We start from the raw sequence: 19360 nt of genomic DNA, 5'->3' as shown, positions 1-19360 counted from the left end.
TGCTCGGCTTTGCTCTTCATACGCTCACAGACTCCTGAAAGCATGGAAATCTTGCCTGGCTTTCTCTTGATCCTCTCAGATGTCGATCAGCCCATTGGCCTTCCACAGCCTGGTTTGCATCAGCCTCAGAAGAGCTGTTACTTCTCGTACCCAGGCTCGCCCAATGTGTGCCTGTGCGTGCCACCTTTTATCTTCACAGGGAGTGTAAATAAGTAGCAGGTGTACATTGTTCGAGCTACATGCCTGACCCTGCCTGGTCTCATTACAAGGACAGGGCCCATGAAAGTTGGGGGAGGTAATCCTTTTAACCTCATTCCTCACCCACATCTTTATCTTCCATGACATCACCACCTGTGATCCCATTTGGTGACACTACTTTTTGACTAGGCATTCAATTCACTTGTTTTACCCTGAAACTTGCCCATCTTCCCGAGGGCCCACTGTGGAATGCCAGAGTGATTGAAAAGTTGACACAAACTGTTCCAGAAGAATGGTGCCATGCACCCCCAAACCCTCACATTCTCAGTCCTCCAAAAGTTCTCAGCCGCCTCAAGTTTCATATCCAGTATTATCACAGAATACACTATTGCATCTTTACCCTCTGCTATTTCTGAATGCTCTGCCACAACCTGGGCAACCTTCTATTTGACAGCATCCAATTACGGTCGCAAAGCTTGCAGTTTCCGTTGCTAACCAACTACATGGCCCTGCTGCACTTCAGATTTCTCCAATTTGTTCAAAGTTTGCTAGAGGGTCTTAATGGCTCCCATAACATGCTGGGAGCCCTTAGCTATATCCACAGCAAGAACCGCCAACCATAGCATAATTCTTCTTCTCTCAGGTGCGACTCCTTTTTAACTGCCAAGCACAGCCAAGTTGTACTGTGGAAGATCGATTCCCACGGTCCATCCACCAAGATTCCCACCACTCACACCGGCTCAGCAGTCACCATGGGCTTATGTGTTATGCAACAGCCCTGGTGCAGCAGCACCACTAAAAATACAGAAGCTTCCCAGTAAGTCTTATAGCAGGGGAAGTGCTCTCGCCTCCTCCCCGCTATCTCCGAGGATGGAACTCCCCCATCCTCTTCAGCAGCTCTTTCAGCTGTATGCAGCCCTAGCCCCCAACGCCATGCTTGTTCACTTCAGTTGCCGGGCCTGATATTTGTATTTATTTATTTATTGTGTATTATAATGCGCCTATACAGCATATGGTGTTTCAAGGCGCAACGACTCTTCACACAGACTCTTCCCTTCAACAGGACGCACCGGGGAGAAACGCCAAATGAAACCTGCTGCAAGCAGCTCACTCATCCCTCCGGGGTCCATGGCTAATTTCCTAGTGCTTGATTTCTCCCCAGTGCATTTTAGGACCACAGCACGGTGGCAGGAACCACGCAGCGTAAAGAAAGAACAGCCATCTTTGAGCCATTCAGTTAAGGCCCCCCATGTTGTAGATGTAACACGCTCAGTTTACCAAAATATTCCATTAATGTCATTTAATGACTTCAATCATTTATAATTTTACATTCTTATGAAATAAACATGGCTGTGATTCTACCATGTAGCATTGTCTTTAAGGAGGATGTGTTTATTAATTAAGAAACAGACAAAATGGCAGAAGGATGTTCTACTTCAGGCATTTAGATTGCTGGACATTTAATTAAAGTTTTACCCTGCAAACAGTAGCAGGAGATGCCTAATCTGTACATGCAACACCAAGAAAGAATAGAACATAAACAAAGCATTTGATGTTAATAATCATGTACACTATGTCCATCACCACCATAGTGGTTTTATGGCCGAGAGGCTTGTCTGGAGAGTGGCCTATTGTGCCCCTGCCAGGAAAAGGTTAAAGCAGAAGAGAAGTGAGAACAGAATAGAGACAAAGCGACTAATTGAAAAGGCACAATGGGATTTAGGTGAAAGGTGTATGCTTGTGACAGTAGGGGAGTGTGTGTAATTGCTGGTAGTGGATCAAAGAAATGTTAATAAGGAATGCAACCTTTTGGTGATGCCAAGGATTTTTTCTTGAAGGTAGATTCTATTACATTGATAGCATGGTACTAGAATTGGTCAGCGCAAAGTTGTGTGATGGATTTCAGATGTGCTCAAGCAGATCCTAGAAATGCGGCAGCTTCTTCACCCTCTAACACGGTAAACAGAGGATAGCAGGGTGAACGGAGGATAGCACAAGGGCAATGCGCTGGTCTTGCAAGCAAGACCAAGCAGAGCAACAGAGGTTTGAATCCTGGATCCGCGCTTGGAAATCAAACTTGGGTATGGTATTAGGCGCGTTATAAAATACCAATGAAACAAAGAAGTAAAAATAAAAATGTTAAACGTACCCCCTATAAAAAAGGAGTATAGCAATAGGGTGCCAAGTGAACTGGCAGGTGCCAAAACAAAGAGGTAGCAGGGTAAAGGCGAATATGAGGTTCACAAAAGGAGAAAGTGAGAAAGGGAGGAAGATATCATCTCTGCTCTCCAAGAGCCATATCTGCTTGGCTACTTCATGAGGGATGATATTGTGTTATCAGTGTTGGGAGCTGTTAATAAAATGCAGTGCCGTAGTGGAGGTGGGTTATCACATTTTACAGATATGTACCAATCCGTACGAGGGGAATAGACCCTGCACTCCCCATCCAGTGGAGGTCGTGAACTCCACCCATTTGCCAGAGGAACCTAAACATCGTTTCCACAGTCACCCCCGGAGACGTAGCTACACGTGGTCCATTCTACTGTGTTCAAGAATAAAGGGAGGACATTGCTACCTGACCCGACCACCAAAAATAAGACCACGGCAAAGCTCCTAGAGGCGTGCCACGATACAAAGGAGGTATTCCCAATGTGCCCGAGCAACCCAATATTCAAATTTGCACAGCTGTTATTCTAAATGGGGTCCAAGGATCTAGAGGGGAGCAGTGATGACAGCCTCAATATAAGAATATGAAACAATGGCACATAAACGGCAACCGAATAGCATTAAAACGTAGATATTAGCAGAAATGTCAAAGTTAACTAGTGACGATGGACTACAAAGTCCCAGCTTGCATTACATCAAATAATGGTTATTCACTATAATTAATATATGACGGGTCTTACAATCAATTATGAAACATAATAAAACATTACATTATTATAAAGAGTCGTTTTACCTACCTTCAAACTGCATGCACAATTAGTAGATACTACATGCTAAGCAGTGCTCCTCATTGTATTGCCATGATAACGTCTGGGTAATAATTGTGAGCAGGCATTGCATTTAGAGGGAACAGTGTAAAGGGTCCCTCCACGTGGCAAGTGCAGCCCCAGTTCAGCTCGCCAGCCTGGAAGTCACAGCGGACCTCCATCTCGGTGCTCCACTCAATCACCAATCCACGATGGTACTCAACAGACATACACGCCTTCACCTTAGCCTGCTTACTGAACACCTAGGCCTTCCATCATAGCATAGGAACATGGTGTTCTTTTAGACGGCTTTTTTGTCGCCCCCCCCAACCTTACCTGCCAAATCTGAGACACCTTCCATGGACATCACAAAGATTGCAGATGGCCTTCTCGTGTGCCACCATAATATGCGTTCCTATTCTGTAAAAAGATGTTGCCAGTCTCAAGGAAGCCTACTCTTGAACCTACAACTTTCCCATGTAATGGTCTCCTGAGCCTTTCCTTCTTCGCATGAAAAGATATTACTTAGTGAAGTAAACGATATTCACAAACTAGCCATCCATTGATGAAGACTAGAGCCGCAGCCGAATAAATGCTGAAATAATCAGATGATGTCAGTAACCTTGGCCTCGGTTTGCAGAGGAAGCAAAGCAAGGCGGGGTAGTAAGGAGGGCTATCTGTTTATTTTCTCTCTGTGAGGGGAATTTACATGCTCGAAATTGGATGGTTTAGTTTATTTTCTCCATTGATTGTGTGCATTTTTTTTTATCTACCCTGACCCCTCAATGTCCTCTTTGCTGCTAATGTTGGTTCTTATTAGTTGTTCTGCCTTGTACACCGCAGTCTTTCCTTAGTGGCTGCTATACCACCCACAAGGCGGGCCACGTGATCCTCCCCTGAGCACTTATGTGCCGGGAGACTCGCCAGTGCAGCAGGCAGGCGGGCGCAGTAGGCATACCGGATGCTCGCCAAAAGCGTGCAAAAGGCAAGACCGTCTGAGCCCATTCTGGTCCCGACTGGGTCATGGGGTGCTGATCGTGCTCAGAACAAGGCTTCCGAGTGGTCCCCGCGTCGTTGCCTACCAGATAGTTTTAGATCCCGAAAAAATAATATCATCGACTACTCTCGGGTGGAGCTGATCAAACGTGCACCTGCGGATACATACCTGCCTTTTAGCTGGCCACGCGAGCCACATGGGGCAGCTGACATACTGTCTGAACAGCCTGTTGATAAGGTGTTCCAAGACTGGCTGCAGTCAGGATTTTTGGTTAATGCCCGCTCTGCTTTGTCAGGAGATCTATGATCTACTAATGGAGAATCCGCCTGAACTGCTTTGTCTTTGGGAAACATGATTTTCCGATGTTTCAGGTCCCGATGATGTGCAGCTTCTACCCCCCCTCTTATTTAATATTTCTAGCTGATTGGCCTAGTCATACAAAAGATGGGGTTCGGGGGGAGGGGTGGCTTTTATATATTTAGCATCTTTGAAGTGCTGCACGACTCCGATTCCGTTTGATTATTTGATTATGATATCCCCCGTGAATCATTGCTCATTAGGATACAGTCATCAAGCAATATTTATGTGCATATCTTGCTGGTTTATCGTCCACCCTCCCATCTAACTAATGTTTTTATTAACAGTGTTTATCAAATGGTTACTGATCTGGCTCTTGCTTATACTAACTTGATCAAGTGAAGGACCAGAGCAAAGCAAGAGTCCCTTAACACAGGAAACACCACCTTACCCTGCACAGTCGGCTCACCTCTGAGGATAGTATTGCCATTGGCACCGGAGTGAAAATAGGGTGCTCAGGAGGCATGAAATTAAATGTTGCCCACATACCCGTGGGCCTGAGAGTAACTGGAGACCAGGTGTCTGTATGTGTTTGACATAAACTACAGCACAATGTTTACTTGTGTGTTTCGAGTAAATCGCCAGACAAATTGGGGAAGAATAGCTATTGAAAAATATCAGGAAGCATGTAAATTGCAAGTAATGTTTTATTAAAAGCAGTGGAACCCAGGGACATAATTTCAGCACAATGCCATGGGTTGTGGCAGTGACATCACATGACCCTTGACCTCTGATGACATTATAGGAAGTGATGTCATTTGACCCCACCCAAAGTGACATCACGGGAAGCAATGGAACACAACCTTTCACCCCTTGATGAAACAGGAAGTGGCATCACATAGCATTGTTCCTAAGTACACTACGAAAAATATAGTTACGATATCACTATAACGTGATATACATTTCATACAAGAATAGATCACCGTATGTATCGTTAATATCAGTGTGTATAGGCCCATATTCTATTACCAAATTACTGTAAATGCAAGCAGACATGCAAGGCCAAATGATAATGGTGTGTTATTATATAGCACTTACGCTTAAGTGCTTTATTTAGAACAAATACACGTACAATATAACCCAACCTGTATTGGTACTCATTTATCAACCTTAGACGGACAAAAGGCTGAGGTTGCCTTGCCGTAATTCGAACCTGCAACCTGCAGATCACACACACACATCGCAGCAGCGAGCGCTCAACCCTCTGAGCTATTTTACCAGGCATAGTAAAATTAGCAATTACATGTCTGAATGCTCTCAAAGTCAGAAAGCAAATTACACCCTGTAGTGGATACCATTAAACTGGTAACAGCAGGCCAGTTCATCTGCAGGTCTGGTGCAAATTTGGCCACGTGTCAAGCCTCCGTGGATCTACTTTTCAGGCTTCAGAGGTTGACAACATACATACCATTGGAAGGGTTCATAACTCTGTCTTAAAAAATGTAGAGTAGCACAGGGAAAGCAGCGCACTCACACAGCATCCCATACTCTGGGCACTCATTACCTCATACATGCAAACAAACCTCCTGAACAGAATTCCATGCAGATAGGAAAGATAGACACATTACAACAAAACATTAATTGTGGCACAATGAAATGAATGGCCACTTGATGTGCTATGGTCAAAAATGACTACACTGTACACAAGCTTTTAGGCACAAGGATTTTGTCAAGTGACTGAGAACACTGAGATGGAATGTCTTGTGATGATCGTAACAGAGACAACGACAGAACAAAACATGCTATAACTGAAACTTTCTAAATGGATGCTTATCCTACTCCAAATAGTTATTTGACGTGTGTCTGCATTGTGAATTTGAGGTGTTTATTAACAGACTAAATCAGTGACTCACTCCCTGGAGTGTGCCTGAAATAAATATAGAATTCCATAAAGACAAATTATTTGTTATTCCTATTCTTTCTCATTTAGGGCCACTGCTCAGTGTTACACTTGTGGACGCCCCCACCCCTTTTTTTTAGAGGCCTGAACAACAAAGCCAGTCTCTCCAGAAACAAAGAGCCACATGGTGCTGGCCACAGACCAGGAGCTTCAAAAAAGAAACTTTTTTTTTTAACGGTAGCAAGGAAGACCACAGTGGTAGCAAGGGAGACCTCAGTGGTAGCAAGGGAGACCACAGTGGTAGCAAGGGAGACCACAGTGGTAGCAAGGGAGACCTCAGGGGTCACAAGTGCGAACCGTGGCGACCCCCAAATGAGGTCCCTGGAGGAACCACAATATTATGTAGAGAAATTCGGTTAACTTTTAATGAACTAAAAAAAAGCTCTTAATTTAATGAAATTATTCATTCACTAATTTAATGAATAAAGTCATTGTCAAGCGGTGATTTAATAAAATAAGCATTAGGGGAACAAGAAGCGCAAAAGAACTGCTAAAGTACAAAATGCATAAGCTTAACACATTAATTGAGTAATTGTTAAACCCTAAGCAGTAGAATATTATGAAAGTTGTTGGCAAGCAAAGCAGCTCAACAGTAAATCCATATAAAATAAGCATTTGGACTTTAATGAGTAAGATATAGAAATTGCTATAATACATGATTCCATTGTACAAGGCATATACAGTTGTGGAAAGAGAGAGGGGGTTGTAGTAAGTGTTCAATTAAATGTGGCAATGCTGGGCTACTTTGTATTTGGCAAAACGGATGAACATAGGAGTAGCGGGAGAGGGGGAAGGAATAAAAGGACGGGACATAGAAATTGTGATTCGATACAATTCCACACCATGTGCTTCTTTCAGAAAGTCGTGGTGACCAATATTTATTTGTATGGATATTCAAATCCGTGACAAGTTACAGAAATGATTTGCCTTGTTTCTAATCCTGCCTTGTCATACAGTTGGACTGTGGCAGCATGAATGCAATGATTAGTGTAGACTCTGTACAAATGAGCTTGGATTGATATATATTTCATCAGTGACCCCAACACGTTCTTTCCCAGTTGTTTACAGGTTTACCGTATTGTGTTGTGTTGTAATTCTTTATTAGTTACTATTAAGTGGAAGACAAAAAAGCAGGGGGCTCAAGGCCGCGCTTTGAATGAGCGCTAAGGATGCAATTGAACAGTGAGAATCCACGGGTTGCTGAAACATAATTCCTCTGTTCTGTGACTTCTTGTGTTCAGTGAGGCAAGAAGGATTTTTTGTTGTTGTTCTTTTTTCATTAAAATTAAGTGTGACGTATGTTTAACCATCACCAGGGAATTCTCTGAAGCGTTGTCTCCCTCCATGGGCTAAAGTGAACCAAAGCCACACCATTTTCCACCAAAAGTCTGTAATGAAAGTACATTATTACTGTATTTTCCAATCATTTAAATGGTAAATACCTTCAACTCTCTCTTCCTAAATATCTTCCTTTCCGAGCCCTTCGCTCATCCGTCTCCAACTCCCTCAGGGTCAGCCGCTTCTCGAAGCAACGATCTGGGGGTAGATCTCTCTCCGCGGCAGGGGCCTCCCTCTGGAACAGCCTTCCTGCCTCCCTGAAACTTGAGGAGAACCATCTCCGGTTCCGGAAGCACCTCAAAACCTTCCTCTTTGCTTCTGCTTTCTCTCTCCCTCTCCCCTGCTAAATTCTTCACTGAAACTGCACTGAATCTGCAACTGGGCCACCCTCACCGACCTCGGTCCTGGGCCCAGCCACTCTCCACTTGCACTGCCTCCCTGGCAACCCCTGCACTACGGGGCTGTCTCTGTATCCCTACAGCCCCCCCTTCCCAGCACTTGCCTGCACTTACCTTGCACTTGCCACCAGCTGGCCCTGTTTATTTATTTTTTATTCTACTTACTTTGTACTGCACTTCCCCCTCCCCTTCCCCTTGCACTTTTTCCCTTCCCCCTACCCCTGCACTTGTGCAGTCTGAATGACACCTGGCCTAGTAGGAACGTTGTCTGTCTTCCCCTTGTTCCCCCCTCCCTGCCTCGTCGCGCCTTGAAACACTTGTGTATAGGCGCGTTACAAATGCCATATCATATCATATCGTATTTAAACCCACTAAATGCAGAACTGCATACTGTATTCAGTTTATTGCATTTGGTTTACTAAATCCAAAAGCAATGCAATACCTAAGTAATCTTTTAAAAATCCGGAAACAGTGAAATCTCTAAAAAAAGGCTAAAAAAATCGAAAAGCAATGCAATCCCCAAATAATACTTTAGGGATTTAGGAATAGGCATTGTTTTGTCCTAATTATTTGAATCATCCATTTTTTTAGGGGTTTAAATCCCAAAACAATGTTAATTATGATCCCGATAAGGGGTTACCAGTCAATTGGTCGAAAACATTTGGTCGACAGGACAATTGGTCGACACCATTTGGTCGAATGCCAAATGGTCGAATTTTTTTTTTTTTTTTACCCCTTTTTTGGTTTTTTTTGGGGGGGTCCCCCCCAACCCCCTTTTTTTCTTTTTTTTTTTCCCCACACGAAAACCCACAAAACACATATATAAAAAATAAAAAAAAATTTGACCATTTGGCATTCGACCAAATGCTGTCGACCAAATTGCAGTCGACCAGTTTGTTGTCGACCAATTGACCGGACACCCCGATAAGGATGCCTTAAAATGCAAATAGTATGGTTGCAACTGCACCTTGTTGAATTGGGCTTGAAAATGAGCCAAATGTTTTGGATGGGATTACTGTGGCTTGCTGCGTTTCAGAGAGTTGCATTTTAAATACTCCTTTTAGATTAATGGGCCTCATTACAAGTATGGAGGTAGCCATGCCTGTAATACAGGCAGGCTACCTCCAAACTTGCGAAACAAATCCGGCATCCACGAATGGGCAATTACCGGGGTATCCCGGCCCCGCCAGACCCGGTAATTGCCCATTCACGGGTGCCGGAATCGGGTGATCCCCATTCCCATTTGAGCCCCATTCCCATAGGGCTCAATGGGAATGAGGATGCCTGTAGCACCGGCACCAATCATTAGGGGTCAGACCTGGCAGAATGAAAGGCACCCGCAAACACAACTCAGAGTTTGCTGTTCCGGATACAATGGTACCGGCAAGGTTACCGGTACCGTAGTATCCGGACCGGCAAACTCGCCATAAGGGCCAATGTCTTCTATTAGAATAATAGTGATTACACTGATTGGGTCTTAGTATACCTGCAGTCATTTAGGTAAAATGGCCATGAAAGTCTAGTAATTATCTAAATTAAAAAAGAATGAACAAACTGTATTTTAATTTGTATTTCTTAAAAGACGCATCAGAAGGTTCAACCTGAAACTGTATGCAAAGCACAAAAGCATGTCTGTAGCAATCTCAGAACGGGGTGCTTTATAATTTGTAGATACGAAGGAATGAAAGGAAAATAATAACTGATGGTTAGAAAGTGTGGTAAGCAGGTAGACAATTACAAAGGGTTGAAGGAAAGGAGAATCCCACCCAGGGATGAGAAGGGTTGGGAGGAAGGAAGCCCAGAGCCTACTGACGAATGGGACAGCTAGTGGTAACAGAAGGTCGCAGCAAGAGCTGGGAGAATGGGAGAACCCAGAGCCAACCCAAGGAGTGAGTCAGGCAGGTTCCAGACCCTGGCCATGGAGCAAGGGGGAGTTGAGACCCCGTTACCAGCTCAGGGAGCAAGTGGGATGGGGGCCTCAGAACCAGCCGAGGGATCAAGGGAGTCAGGTGGGCACCCAGCCCAGGGAGCAAGGGTGAGTCGGGACCCAGCCTCAGCCCAGGGAGCAGGTAAGTGGCCCAGAACCAGCCCATAGATCTGAACCAATCCAGAGAGCAAGTTAGTCAGGTGGGGCCCACACTGCAACGGTAACCCAGCACCATACCAAGGAGTCAGATGTGGATCCAGACACCGCAAAGGAGTCAGGTGGGGGCCCAGGGATAAAGGGATTCACATGAGGTCCCAGAACCAGCCCAGGGAGCAATGACATCAGATGGTGATGCAGCCCCAGTCCAGGGCGAAATGGAGTGAAACCGAACTAGACCAGGGAGCAAGGAGGTCAGGTGGGGAGTCAGCACAGGGAGCAAAGGTGAGGCGGGACACAGCCACAACCCAGTGACCAAGTGAGTGACCAAGAACGAGCCCCGAGAGTCAGGTGGGGATGTTGCCTCAGCCAAGGGAGCAAGGCAGTGACCGGGAACCATCTCAGGGAGCAAGGAGGAAGGTGAGAGGGAGGGTGAGCCAGACCCAGTCCAGGGAGCAGGGGAGTCAGGTGGGGTTGGAGCCCCAGTCAAGGGAGCAATAGAGTGAACCCAAACCCACCCAGGGAGCAAGGAGTTCAGGTGGGGAGCCAGCCCAGGGAGCAAAGGTGAGCCGGTACCCAGCCAGAACTCAGGGAGCAAGTGAGTGACCTAGAATACGCACAGAGACTAAGGGGGAGTGTGGGGACTCAGGACTCAGGACCAGTCCAGAGAGCAAGTGTGAGGGTGGGGTCAGATGGGGACCCAGATCTAGCTCAGCGAGCAAATTATGGGGATACATAACTAGCCCAGGGACCAAGGGAGCCAGGTGGAGATGCAGCCCCAGCCAAGGGACTTCCCCTACAGTCCTTCTGGTAGTTCAAAAATGTCTCTTAATCACGATTCAACTGGGCATGGGTCTTCCTCTGAGTTTCCTTCAAGCATGCAGTTCTTTATAGCATTCAATTCCTCACACTCTGTCCACTTGTCTACCCCTGGTGTACTCTCCTGCCACGGTATTTGTGATTTCGTCGCCGATCCATAAAAGGGGTTTGTCTTCCCTTTTGTATCCACAACTTCAGGTTTGTTTGCCTTCCCACTCCTGGTCTACTGCCTTGGCAGGACTTCAGTTCTTACTCCTGGTTTACTCTCTTGCCAGGATATCAATTTACTTCTCATTACTGATTTACTCCCTTGACAGGCTATCACTTTACTTCTCACTCCTGGCTTACTCTCCTGCCAGGATGTCACACTATTGTTTCACAAATGAAAGTTCACTTCTCTCCTTTGTGCGAGTCCTAGACTCACTCTTTGCCTAGTTCACTAACCTTCTAGGGCTTTTCGAGTCTCCAATCACTCTTGTTTCGAACCACAAGATAATTTCTTTTCAATACTGGGTCACTGACCCTTTCTTAACAAAATTTGTATTTGAATTAATCATCTTTTTCAAACACTGACCCTTCATGCACACTATTTGTGTTGTTATTAGATTCTTTTCTCAAATTTCGGGTCTCTGACCCTTTTTTAACATTGTCAGTATATGTATCAGGCTCTATTCCCAAACATCGGTTCCCCGCCCCTTTCTTATCAGTATTTCCATTTGTTTCTCCACTTCTTTCAATTGTTCCTTTTTCTACTGTCAAGGACATGCAACACCAGTCTTCAAGCGCTCCGTCAACCCGTGCTCCCTCTCTGGATTTACCAGGCAGCTCTGGCTTTCTTCGCATCCTTCCCCCTCCTTTTCCTTCTACGCACTGACTGGGCGGTGGGTCCCGTCAATCGTTCGGCTCCCGCTTTATTCTCAGTTGCTTCGGACAGCTCTAGCTGTTGGTCGCACCAAGGCAGTCAGTTTCCCTTTATCCACTCTCTTCTTGTGCCACTATCATCGGCCTCCTTGAAGCCTTGTGTTGAATGTTCGTGCTCAGCGTCCCAAAGAGCATCCGCACAAGCCACGTTTCCTTGCAGCCTCTGTCTCTCTCTGTTTGTTCAGCTGTGTGTGTTTAAAACTTCCCGGCCTTCATTAATACTTTCGAAAGACTAGAGCGCAGTGTTTGCTTCCCACTTCTAATCATCCTCAGTGTTCCATTCCTTGTCTCAGTACTAAAAAGGGGAGGGGGAAGAAAATAAGGTTGTTGATCAAGTAAACTTGGGAATTCTTCATCTGCATTGCATTAAGCCATATAGGCATGTTGTAAAGCTATAGGAGTCTCATTCAGAAGTATATTTGAAGGGTCAGCATTGTTCTAGCATTTTGCTGCCTCTCAGAAGTTTGCCCTCCCCTACATGGTAAACCCTCAAACCGCCACCCCCAGTGTCAGAGTAAGGTAGTCAGATGAGGACCCACAACCAGTCCAAGGAGCAAGGGGGGGTCCGCTGGGGACCCAGAAAATGTGCAGAGAGCAAGGGTTAGGGGGTGTCCAGATGGAGCCCATGGAGTCAGATAGGAACCCAGCCCCATCCCAGGAAGCAAGGCATTCAGGTGGGAACCCATATACAGCCCAGGGAGCAAGGATGTTAGGTGAGGACACAGTCTAGCCCAGGGAGCAAGGGAATTACCCAGAACCAGCCAATGGTGCAAGGGGGAGTCAGAACCAGTCCAGAGATCAAGGGTTAGGGAGACCCAGAACCAGCCAAACGAGTCGGATGAGGACCCATACCAGCCCAGAGAGCAAGGAGGTCAGTTGGGGAAAAAGAGGGGAAATCCACACTATGCCAAGTCATTTTTAAGCGGCAGAGTCAGTATTGTTGTAGAAAAAACCATAAGAGTATATTGCCAGGAGGAACTAGGGGGAGAAACTCTTACAGATATAAGTCAATACAATACATTGCAGGTAAACAATGCACATTAAAGCAAAGACTGATATGATATGGAAAGAGAATGTGCTGGGTGAAATCTAAGCAATATTCAGTTATTTGCATGACCCATTGTTCTGAAACATGGGCCTGATGGCAGTATTATCACTTTATGCACTTTGTAGAACCATTTATTGCTCTTTTAATACATGTAATGTACTGTGCATATTTCCTTCCAAGAAAGTTAATGATGTATATGTCATTTAATTCCTACAGATGATGTAACTATGAGCAGAAAAAAGAGAGAAAAGGTGTATGTGAAATGTCCAGAGAAAACTATGGCATGTGATATTTCACTGGGAAAGGTCAAAGAGAATATACTTCAGAAATCGGAGATTGGAACTTTTTGTAACAACCAACTGGGAGCACACATTAATCAAAACTCAGACCGAGAGAAACTCAATTACCTCGAAAGTGGTTTCAGTCATCCTGCTTATGACTGTCCTGAACGAGCACCCAATCCAAAGGGAGAAGATAAATACAGTGAGTGTGATATTAATGCGAGAAACATGAAGCTTCTCGAATATAAACAAAACACACAGCAAAACTGGAGGCGATACACATGTACCAAATGTGACAAAACCTTCATGCTGAAGAGAGATCTTAGAATTCATGAACAGATACATATGGGAGAAAGATTGTATCAGTGTTTGGAATGGGACTCCAATTTCTATGAGAGAAGACCGATTGGCACACCACAAAGGGCATTCACAGACAAGCGACCTTACCCATCTACTGAACATGCGGAAAGATTTATTGATGGAGGTTTAATCACTAGAGGACAAAGAATACATAAGGGAGAGAGTGCAAAGCCCTTTCAATGTACTGAATGTGGTAAAAGCTTTGGTCAAAGAGGGAGTCTAATTATACATGTGAGAATACACACCGGAGAAAAACCTTACCAGTGTAATCAATGTGGGAAACGATTCAGTCAGAAGGGAAGTCTAATTATACATAAAAGAATACACATGATAGAAAAACCTTATCAGTGCAACAATTGTGAGAGGGGCTTTAGCCAAAAGGGAGATTTAACTATCCACGAGAGAACACACACTGGTGAAAGACCCTACCAGTGCACTGAATGTGAGAAAAGCTTCAGTAGAAAAGTAAGTTTGATTCGACATAAGAGGACACACACTGGGGAGAAACCTTTTCGATGTACAAAGTGTGAGAAAGGTTTCAGTCGTAAGTACCATCTAACACAACACAAAAGAATACATGAACGAGAATTCGTATTAATGCATGGGAAGTGAGTAAAATGTTATTCATTGTATAAGTTTGAATGTGCATATTGGTGAATATTCCGTCCTCCACATGAAGAGGCAAATGGTTTTAGAATATATAAGGCCATGCGGTAATAGATGCAACGTGTTTTTAAAAATATTGAAACCGTTGCTGTCATGTTGCATTATAATGTGTTGTATGATGTTTGTAAATGCCGTGCTTGACTGACATACTCACTACATTGGAAATCTGAAATATTCACAGAAAGGAGAATGGGATATGAAGCAATGATGCTTTGCATTTGTTTGCAAATATATAAGTATATATTTTGCACAAACACTTTCATTTACCTCTTTTATGTTAAATTTACATCTGGACGAAGAACACTCCATTAAGTATTTGCTCAATAATTGTGTGGAGTGATAACAAAATTTGGATCGAAGAATTCAAAAATTGGAGAGCCTAAGCAATAATGGCAGTAATTCCGCAAACCCAATAAGTGTGCGTGTATAAAGCACGCCATTTGTAAAACAGTGTGCTCTACCGCAGAAAGCTAATGTCAAGAGAGCAAATAGACAGAGAACATGATTGAATCCTCATCAAATCAGGGAGTGGCCTATGTCAGTTTAGATTACTGGCCAGAGAAATGCCATGGGATTTATGGACCCAGATCCATCTTCACACTACCTTCTGTAAAGAGAAAGCTTCAACAATTACTAACTCCCTCATTAACAACACACATACATTGGAATAAGCACACATCTCCAGTAAAGGTTTCAGGGTGTAACTATACCTCTATCAACCCAGGAAGATGCCTTAAACCTAATAAGGCCTCCAATGGAATTAGACCTAGTTGACTGGCAAGTTGATAGTCAATAAAACCCCTAAACTAGTGTCCTTGGATATAGCTTTATAGACCTCGCCCGAGGGCCGTACCGGGCATTATGGGCCCTGAAGACAGAGTTTAACGAGATATGAAGGCCCATAACGAGAGTAGGTCCGAGGGCAAGGTCAATAAAGCTATTAGAACCCATTGGCAAAGTGAAAGAAGTTCATTTAAAAAGAATATTTTTTTATTATTGCATTGTTTTTTGTGGGCCTTGAATATTCCGTATGGAATATTTGATTTTTTTTAAAACACGAAAAAAATAACATTACAAAAATCTATTAGAACCATGGCCTAAGAGAAAAAAGTTCATTTAAAAATATATTTTTTATTACATTGTTTTTTGGGGGCCTTGAATATTCCCTATGGAATATTTAAGTTTAAAAAAAAACATGAAAAATAACATTACAAAAAGCTATTAGTACCCATGGCCAAAGAGAAAAAAAGTTCATGTAAAATTATTATATTGTTTTTAGGGGATTTAAATATTCCTTGTGGAATATTTAAGTGTAAAAAAAAAACATGAAAAATAGCATGACAAAAACATGTCATGCTTATTTATAGTAAGCTGTTCTTTTCACCAACAAACTATTAAACGGAAAAGGACGGTATTTGTAGGAAAATGTAATTGTTGGCCACTAGAGGAGGGCGAATCACTGTTAATGCAAAACTTTCTGAGCTGTGGAAAGCAAAGGGCAAATTTGCAGGCTATAATGAAACTGTGAGCTATACCGGTTCTTATAGCGTGCAAATTGACCAATTACTTTTCTGCAAAGGGCCAGCCTGGCCACAAACATCAAACTTCATTAACTGCAGCAGGGATTCACCAGCGGCCCTCCCTGAACGTAACACCAGCTCACCACAGGTGTGTCCATGTTACAAGCTCATTTGAAAAGTGCCTGCGCTTCCCTTTACTTCAGAGAAAAAGCATAATCATCTTCAGGAGCCTACCTGTACTTTTTACCTCCACCTTTCCCAGGCAGTGTTCCAACTGTAATCAGACATTTTTTACAGCTCATGTTATTGCCAAGTTTTTATTGGTGGTAAAACAGGCTTTATTTGTATCGTTCTGCCTGTTTTACCACTACTGCCAGGGCTGTAATGAAGACCTCAGATTCTTTTTTTAAATTTTTTTTATTCTTTTATTTTCGTTCAGTTTTTACAAACTTTTTGAAAACTTTTTAAACACTTTAACTTATTAAAAAAACACGTTTAAAATACATAAATTGAGTCCAAAAACAAAAATAGGAAGTTCAACTAAATGGCAAACTTTCTCTTGGCTTAGCGCAAATGGACCTTAGTATATCTCCATTCGGGAGATTTCTCTAGTTCTCGTTTATTTCTGTGCTCTGTACACCTTCCGTTTTCAGAACTATACGTATATAATAAGTGGCTTTCTTGTTCAGTGTCTTCACTGTTCACCAAGTCAATCGTTTGCGATTGTCTTATCCTCACAATATGGAGAAGTCTCCCCCAACCGAATTTGCATTTGAGCAAGCTATCGCATCGTTGCAATCAGCAGGGATTTACTTTCGCCAATGTGAAGATGTATCCACCATTCTTCCAGACCATACGACAGGACTCGACTCCTCTCCTTCCTTAAGCAATTTTCTCGCTGAACTTTAAGTTCGGGGCAACGCAGGACCTCAGATTCTTACTCCACAGCTTGTTCATAGATCTCTTCCAAGAAGCACTCATGAACAGAGTCTAAATCTACTCCACTGCACACACTATTTTTGTGCAAACAAATGCCATGGACATTAGTTCCCAATTTCTCTTCAGGCAACCATAGTGCCATTCCCAATCTTTCCCTCTGCATTGCTGTGCAAGCGTGCAGAAGCACAGCCTTTTCATTAATACTTGGGCATATTTTCTTCCAGACTGTACACCATTGTGCATTCACACTGCCCACACACTGCTGAGTGCGTTTGCGGTCTCTTCCAAACCACACCTCCAGTTATTGCAATGTTATACTGCTGTTGTCTAGAGGTGATACTCTGGCAACCCCTCAGGGACGAGTGTGCATGTAGAGTGTGTGTATGTGTGTGTCTTCCTCTTCTCTTCTGCTTTTTGCACATGTGCCGTTGCACCAACAGCCCTTAGCATGCCATACTCTTCACTTTACTCTCTTGTGGCTTTACATTAAGACATTTATATCGCGCAACCATGGACCCTTGGGCATTAGGGCGCAGAGAAGACTGAAAACACTGAACAAAGAAAGAAACACTTTCTGACGTGGAACCTCCTCAAACTAAACTGCCCATGTGAATTAGATAAACAGCCGTGTTTTCAGTTTTCTCAGGGCATGGGGGTATAGGCTCCTTATCATTCTAGTATTCAGTCTCCTGACAGCTATTAAAGAGATTCCAATCCTTCATTGCTCCTGCATAGTTCTTCGAAAACTGGGGAAGTGTTGTTGTTGATATGAATATTGTAGGAACATGACTGTCAGGCAGAATGTTGCAGCATTGACTATTGCTAACCAAGGACTTAATTTATGTTTAAATTATCTAGATATAGGAATGTTACATTTAGTCCTGCCATCAATAATCATACTTTCTTTTGAAAATGTCAATGTTATGAGTTTCTTTCCTCAAGTAGAATGTTCATACTCTCGCCTTCTCTATGTCTACCCATGATGTGATCATCCAAAGAGCTGGAAGGCGAATGTTTTGTCCAGAATGGAAAGAATGCCTTTCACATCATACTAATATGTGATGTGTATATAGCAGCACATATGGGAAATTCCAGTTTCAGGGAACTTGCTAATAAGTGTTATGCGTTAGATTCGTTATTACCGGAATTTGGGGTACTGAACCTATGACCTTGGAAGCAGAAGCTATACATCTACCTGAAGGAGTATCAAACCCTTGCCCAAGCATGCATCTCATCGAAACAATGGAAGTCTGTAATGGATCCACTTCTATATGCCCCCTCAAGCTGTATTTAAGCATCACCTGTATACTTCTTCATTGTATACTTTGATGATAACAGCCAGAAAGCCATTCTTACTTTTTAAGCATTCCCTGTTGGGGGCCATTGCATGAAAGGATGTCATATATGAAAATGGCAATCTGACTCATATAGGAATCATTTCATTGGTGTGGAGAACCATATGTATTAAAAGCAGAGGAAAGGCCCAACAAAATGTATGTAGTTCTTTCTTCACTGTGCTTGTGTAAGGCGCCAGCCCTAACCATAGACGCTTTGTAGCAAGTGTGTTGATGTACCCGTGTAAGAGCATGATGCACACAGGTGAGGCAGCTGACACAGGTAAGTCTTCCTTATTACTTCAAGTGCGTCACTTACATCATGAAAGTCATCAAGAAGGGAGCCCCCACCAGACCAGGAATTCAGGGGCAACTCATATACGCCAACCACTCACACTTAACATGCTCCACACATCTTCCCAGCTATGACATGGCACACTCAAGATACCACACAACTCCTGTTTTTCATAAACCAACATAAGCATGCCACTCACATCAAGCACATTCACATATCTCATCTGGTGGGAAAACCAGCACACTGGTTGAGAGCCTGGAACAGGACCACAGTGCCACACTGGAACACAATGGCGCCGCAGAATAGCAAAACAAACATCTCAAATCAAATCTCAGATCAATCAAACAGCAACTAACATTTGAATAAGCAAATGCAACGAGTGACAATGCAATTTTAAAAAGGTAATGTGTTCAGCATTGTAAACTGTAGGCTGTCACAAAAACCTGTATCAAAGGACCTGCAAGAAAAGCAATCAGGGAGCCATTCTCAAAAACTAAATCAAATGAGAGGATGCACTTTAAAAAAAAAAATTGTGTTCGTTTTAGAAATATGCAGGTCACATTATTCTCAAAATGACCTGCAAACGGAATGTGGACAGCCGTGCAAAAGATGAAATGGCCAACCGCTTTGCATACGTTATTGTCAGTAGCGTGCACTTGAGCCTGATGACTGGCTTCCAGCACCCACATGGCTCCCAGTGCACAGTTTACTGTCATAGGGCTTCAATATGGGGTTGCTGGTAGGCGGGGGGTTACCGGCAACCCTATAAAACCATTTCCGCCACCTGACTTCCTGTGCCACCAGGACATTACGGCAGGCAGCAGAAATGGTAAATCTGCATTCCTGTGGAGTCCCATAGGACTGGTGCCAGTGCTTCAGTGACGACAATACCGGCAGGGACCTCGAAACCCAGCAGGTCAGGCCTGACGGGGGA

The 19360-nt window shown here is 43.7% G+C and overlaps 1 protein-coding gene across 4 annotated transcripts in view; it reads left to right on the top strand.

Moving 5' to 3' along the window:
* LOC138582147 (zinc finger protein interacting with ribonucleoprotein K-like) overlaps positions 1-18289 on the top strand; it is a 205258-nt gene extending 186969 nt beyond the window's left edge. For all 4 annotated transcript variants that reach the window (XM_069653175.1, XM_069653174.1, XM_069653172.1 and 1 more), the window contains one exon: positions 13248-18289. In XM_069653175.1, the coding sequence (XP_069509276.1) occupies positions 13248-14284 (1037 nt within the window). In that variant the 3' untranslated portion in view covers positions 14285-18289. The remainder of the gene's footprint in view (positions 1-13247) is intronic.
* The last annotated feature ends 1071 nt before the right edge of the window (positions 18290-19360 follow it).

Source organism: Ambystoma mexicanum, chromosome 3q (assembly GCF_040938575.1).
Source record: "Ambystoma mexicanum isolate Mex_15411 chromosome 3q, UKY_AmexF1_1, whole genome shotgun sequence".
In the NCBI taxonomy this organism is placed as follows: Eukaryota; Metazoa; Chordata; class Amphibia; order Caudata; family Ambystomatidae; genus Ambystoma; species Ambystoma mexicanum.
Note: the sequence above shows the minus strand (reverse complement) of the source record. Positions and strands in the feature narration are given on the sequence as shown.